This window comes from Teleopsis dalmanni, chromosome 1 (genome assembly GCF_002237135.1).
Source record: "Teleopsis dalmanni isolate 2A chromosome 1, ASM223713v2, whole genome shotgun sequence".
NCBI lineage: Eukaryota > Metazoa > Arthropoda > Insecta > Diptera > Diopsidae > Teleopsis > Teleopsis dalmanni.
This window is the reverse complement of record NC_051846.1, coordinates 65,124,495-65,131,120: the sequence shown is the minus strand read 5'-3', so window position 1 is coordinate 65,131,120 and position 6,626 is coordinate 65,124,495. Positions and strand designations below refer to the sequence as shown.

The 6,626-nt window shown below is 29.1% G+C and overlaps 1 protein-coding gene across 1 annotated transcript in view; it reads left to right on the top strand.

Moving 5' to 3' along the window:
- Nucleotides 1–4,402: 4,402 nt before the first annotated feature.
- LOC119683172 (reversion-inducing cysteine-rich protein with Kazal motifs-like) overlaps nucleotides 4,403–6,626 on the top strand; it is a 10,070-nt gene continuing 7,846 nt past the window's right edge. The window contains exons 1-2 of the mRNA XM_038096794.1: nucleotides 4,403–4,515; nucleotides 4,784–4,850. Of these exons, the coding sequence (XP_037952722.1) occupies nucleotides 4,403–4,515; nucleotides 4,784–4,850 (180 nt within the window). The remainder of the gene's footprint in view (nucleotides 4,516–4,783; nucleotides 4,851–6,626) is intronic.

The following is a 6,626-nucleotide window of genomic DNA, read 5'->3' as shown; positions in this document are numbered from 1 at the left end:
ATTTTATTATATTTATTGACGTATCCAGACTGAAAGCATTAGAAATGAATTTATTTTGCTTTTAAAATTTTAATTACACATTGAATGCGTTATGGTTTGTCGATTAAAATTACTAACTAAAAGTCAAAAAAAATAAAAATACATTGAAATTGAAATCCTAGTCAAAAGTAAATAAATATTCAAAACACACACCAGCATTAATGAGGTTATCACTTTAAACAAAAGTGAAACATTAAAACAATAAGCTTTAAAATAGAGAAGAATAAAGTAATTGAGATTGTCGTATGACTTTAATGAAAACTACTTTTGACTTTATAAGATATTTTCTGGAAATCCAAGAGAAAATTATTGCAAATGAAAATTAAAAACATTTAACTTATTAAAACTTTTAAAACTAAGTCAAATATATATATATACTATATATGGCATATAGTCAACATAGGTAATTTTAAAAACAAACTTTTGAAAACTACTATTTGGATTATTATGAAAAACTATGAGGAACCACTTGGGGATATTAAAAAAAGTCAAATCTTAAAACAGTTAAACCGCTATAAAATAAAACAAAAAAATCTTCTACAAATATAAAAGGATTTTAAAAAGGTTATACTTTCTAATTACTCAAAACATTACTAAATTGCTAGATAGAGAATCCAACGAAAGTCAAGCCTTAAGCAATCATCAACGAAAATGTAACATCAGTTATTTTAGATTTTTTTATGTGAATGCTAGATGTAACGATATAATATTATTCTATATATAACTTATTAAAAAAAATAATTTGTTGAATAATTTTGAAAAACAATATGACTATTTCACATCATTTTAACTTCATCGCATAAAGTTCTTTCAAAGTAACTCGCTTGAAGATTAGTCTATTTCTCTTGCTTTAAAATACTCCAAAACATTAAAGTAGAGATTTAAATTCAGATTAACCCACCCACTGATTTACTTCATAAGGCCCATGTAATTTCTTGTTTTCAACTTTAATGAGATCCCAACTAATATCTCACTGATTCCACCGAGTCTATAGTTTATCCGAGTTTAACGTAATTTTAAACAATTTTTTTATTTCTTTCAATTACTTGCTTTCTTGGATTTTTCTAATTAAAATTGATTAAGCTCTCTAAATATTAAACATTTGTAATTATCCCATGAGACCTTGATTACTGTAAAGGTATTTTGCTCATTGTCTCTATATTAGATAGATACCTTAAATATGGCACAATGTATTTCAAAGTCCAAAAGTTCCAAAGATTTTAAGTCTCATTTGGACAGATTAAATGCATAAATCTTTAAAATTAAGGAAGACTTAAAATGGCTTATTATATCAATGGAACTGCAATTTAAAAGTAAAACAAGAAACAAGTGAACCAAAGATCTTATTTAACTAAATAAATAAATAGTGTCTTTTATATGCACTAAGAGCAAAAAATTAATCTCCAGAAAAATAATAGGCATTTTCATCAAAAATTTAAGTTGATTTACCCATCAATCAATTAGAATATACATAACTATAAAATAAAGTCGATAATATATATGCAGTATATAACTTGTTTATATCTTCAAATTGTATTTGAAATTATACAAAAATGCAATATGCAATTTTGTCTATTAAATATGCATTCGTCAAAGCCAAACTCATTATTGAAAATATTTATTCAATAACAAAAACAACAAACAAGACTGCAATTTTAATTTTTTCAAACTTTTTTTAAACTTTGTTGCACTATTTTGCAATTCCAAACACAAACGATGGAAAATATTTAAATACTTAAAATGCAGTGAATGCAGTTCAATGTAATAAAAGAATAGACAATGAGAACTTATTGCAAAATATTATTAAATAAAACTAAGTATATGATTAATAATGGAGTACGCAATATTTAAGAATAAAAAATAATTACTATAAGCAGTAATAACTATAAAATTCATAATTTAAATCATACAAACAAAATTATATATATTTTTATATATAATTATATAGTTTTTTAGCGGGTTCTCAGTCGGTCAATTTTTTCCATTTTTTTCCATTTTTTCCAAAAGAACTGGTAGTCAAATGCTACAAGATCCAAGCCATACATTAGATGTATCAAAACTTTCCAACTAACTACCATCACTTTTTTTTGAGTTATCAAATATGTATGTGTCCTAGCATTGTACTGATGGAACTTAACTCTGTTAGTCGATTCTGATCGCTTATCCTTGATTGTTTCGTCAAAGCGAACGTCTTGTCAACAGTAAATGACCAAATTAAGCGTTGAACGAACCTACAACTCTGTTGACTGATTCTGGTCACTTTTCCTTGATTGTTTCGTTCAAGCAGTCATGTTATCAGCAGTGAAGGACCGAATTTGCACCAGTTGCACCAGCCTGCAGCAGTTCGTAATTGAAAAGTCCCTTACTCCAACACTGAACACATAACATAGCGTCGTTTGCGTTAATCCGGGCTTTAAAGTCGTTTGGTGAAGCTCTTCGGCATGTGACTTGCATTGGATATTATCGTATCTAATATATTTTTCATTGCCGGTGATGATTCACCCAAAAACTGCTTCGATTTCGTTTCGTTATAGTAGCGTTTCAGTGATGGTAATTCTATGAATCAAATTTCTTGGCGTTAATTCATGTGGTACCCATATATAGAGTATCTTTGCATAGCTTGCTCTTTTTTAATGGTTCTCAACTGTCTTGTTGTTGATGTCTAGTGTCTTCGCTATCTTCAGACAGCTTTTGTGTCGGTCTTGCCGCCCTAATTATGAAATTTCGTCGACAAAAAACGATGGAAAATTTTTTTATCACTTAATATGCATACTATTCGAATATCAACAAATTTAACAATATAAGGCCTTTTCTTTCGTAAGCATATCGCAAAAGAACAAATAAAATAAGCGCTACTTTTGATGACAACTCCGATTATATGTGCAAAATATGTAATAAAATTTAATGTTGAAATTTCGATAATTCTTTTTTTACATGATTCTGAATAAAATATAATTTTTCGTACCTTTTAACAGTAAAATAATAAATAGAAAAAATAACGAATATGTTACGAACAATGACGACATGAAATACGAATAATTAACAAAATCATTCGCTGACAGATAATTGGATGTTTCGTAGATACTTTCAAAAATCCTTCACAATAGACGAATTTTTAGTCTTGTCAACCATATGATTTGAACTGCTTATTAGTCAAGCAATTTCAAAAAGGTTGGACTAAATAAGCCAACAGTGTTGTTGTTTCATATGTTATTTTTAAAATAAGCAGTTGTTCTTTTGTGATATGCTTACAAAAGAAAAGGCCTATACTTGATAATGAATTATGCTTACTTAAACTACCTTCGGCTCAAAAAGTATCCGGATTTTATTGGTTGTTAACTACTCCTTAAGTTATAGACATTTTTCAAAAAAATTTTTTTGTTATGTTGGTACACTCTTTCTTGACATAGGGTATAAATTTGAGCGCCATCTGTCAATTAGTTTGTTTACAGCAGCTGTTAATGTGAGACTACCTCAAGTGCATTTAGCGATTTTTACTATGGAAAATTCTTCTTGTACGCAATTTTTTGACCAAACACGGCACCACTGTCATCGCTCAGGCACCATATTCGCCAGATCTGGATCCATGCGACTTTTTCCTGTTCCCGAAACTCAAATTGTCTCTTCGTGGTAAGCGTTTTGAGTCGATTGAATCGGTAAAAGAGAATTCGCTGAAGGAACTAAAAGCCATACCTGCACGGGCCTACGAAAAGTGTGTGGAAGATTGGTTTAAGCGTTGGCATATGTGCATCGCTTCAGAAGGAGCATATTTTGAAGGAGATAAAATAAATTTGGAATAAAATTTAAATTTGTGTGTTTTATTTTCAAAATCCGGGTACTTTTTGAGCTGGTAATTTCATTGCAAATAGTCTCTATTTGAAAACTCTTCTTAAAAAAAATATTGTAAAAAATTATTTTTTAAACCTTAACTATTAAAATGCCGTAATTATTTATTCATAATCCCTTAATTTATCTGTACTAAACTTAGAAATATTTTAACTTATTCAATTCTTGAAACGTTCTAAATTACTTAATCAACATACTTCTCAGTGTTAAATGATGGCAATGCTGTTATTGTAAAATCTTAAGTTGTTTGTTCATTCTAATTTAGTTCTGTGACAGAAAGTATCTTTGGCTGCATTAAATTTTATCACAGTGACAACAATAAGAGGGGACAACTTAAATTTGTATTTCCTCTTGGAATTTAACGGGCACTGCCACAAAATTCGCCCGTAACAGTTGCGTCATTTGTGTCTCGCGCCGCGTAAGTATCACTTGCCTTTCGCTCCCATAAAACACTTGCGGAATACACGAAGTCAAGATACTTAATCAAAACAAACAGCAAGAAATAAAGTTCAGAAAAATGTCGGACATTAATCACATAGGAGAAATGTATGCAAAACAATTTCGAAGTGAAATACTCGTACGTAGAGGCTTACGTCTTGCGTTGCGAGTTACTCGTACAAGTGAAAATGTGTAAGTTGTTGGCTTTGGCTTGTTTGGAGCAGGAGGGATTAAATTTGACACACAACAAGTGCGTATGAGAAACGTGAATTTAATGAACAAATATAGAGTGCATGCGAATGAAAGCTGAACTTGTGTCTGTGATTATAAATTATAAGGACGTCCGAATCTGAAAGATAATGCAAGCATACAACCGATATTTTTCAAGAAACTTTGCTTCTGATTAATTTTACTTAAATAAACTTTTTTATTGTAAAAAGCTAATTTTTTTCTTTGTATTTTTACTTACAGATATTTTTGCATGTTGCAATGAAGTTTATGGCTCATGTCGAACATCATGTGAGGATGTAAGTACAGCAATAAAATTTTTAATCTTGTTATATTTTTAAATGTTTTTTGAACTTTTATTTCTTAAATGAGAAATTAAAAATTCGATGTCAAAGTAAGAGACCATGTATAGAGTTTCAGTTAATAATTTATGAGACGTAATACAAATATACGAGTAGTAACCACAACAAGAACTATGAACTTAACATTCACCATTTTTCATCAGCTCACTCTTACAGATATGGATTTTAACTATTTTAAATAATACTTTTTTTTAGACAATATTCATATAAATAGTAATCATTTTTAATAGTTCGCCTTTTTTCATTTTAACCACATTAGTGTGATTTACTTGGAAGACCACATAAAGATTATTCATTAAATCCCACTGCAATGCTTTAATAAGAAAATTCTTTATATACGACTTCTTAAAATATTAATTATATGCCAATATTCTAATACATTTATTATAGATGATCAGTTATTATTTTCATTCGTTCTTCTACACGCTTTATGTCCCTTGAGATGATTCATAATAACAGAGTGTATGCAGAAACAAATTTTTTTTATTATTTGAAACACAATATGTACACTAATATAAATAATGTTTTATTTGTCTACGACTAGTTTAAGTGTAGAGAACTATCAACCAGTTATGTTATATTTCAGAATATGTTTTAAAATGGTCAATTTGTCAAAGACTTAGTGCTACATTAGCATATTAGCACTAGTAATAATCTAAATTACTATTGGACTACTAATTCGAGAGTAAATCTGTAGTCTTAATTCGTTTAAGTCTCTTCAGCTGGCCAAAAGTATTACACAGGGCTGTCTCGTTAGGGTGATGTTGTATTCGTAATAAACTACAAAAAATTTCTTAAAATTTTATTTTAAACATCTCCATAACATCCCATAACTACAAGCCTTACGTCCTCACCGAAGCTAAGACGTACTTATATATCATTAATTTGTTGCTTTGAGAGACGGGTAAATTTTTCCCAAGAAGCCAATATAATTTTTCGTATTTTGATTCTAGCTTAACTCATTTTTTCTTTATATTTTCTTTCAATTTAAACTTTGCGTTTCTGTTAATGCCATGGTACTGGTAGTTGGTGTAAAAATTCATGATTTAAAGTTCATATTCTGTAGCTTTCGAAAAAAACAACAATAGCAGTTGTTGCATTACTGTCCAGACTTAGTCATGTATGAACGTGCTATTATTTTACACACTCCACATCATCTTCAACATTCAAAATCAACCAAATACCTGCATTCTTAAATATATTTAAATGATTTAAAAAACCAAAAAATTTTCAAAAATTGAGCAAGATATAACTATTATCTAACTAATTATGGAATTTTTGGATCTGATCTACTTTACCTATCTACCACTACAACTAACTATCACTTCACTTAGAATCGAATGGGGAAGTAAAAAACATAATTTTAATTTTTTTAAACAAATTTTTAACTTAAAAGATTTGTTGTTGTCATAGGGCATGAATGCAATAATCTGTGAATGCTAAAAGAAATTTTATTTATTTTTATTTCAAATAAATTTAAACTGAAATCGCATATACGCAACCCTTTATAAAACAATTAAAAGAAGACTTCTAATACATAATTTATGCATTCATCCGAACACACAAGGTCCGGACTGCACCCATATCAGAATTATTCATATCTGCATTTTGTATGTGTCAAGAAAATCTCTTGTTTACTACTTGTAAGTATTCATACTTACAACTGATTTGTTGCGCCTCAAACAGTTTATATCTGTTGGACAACAAACAAAT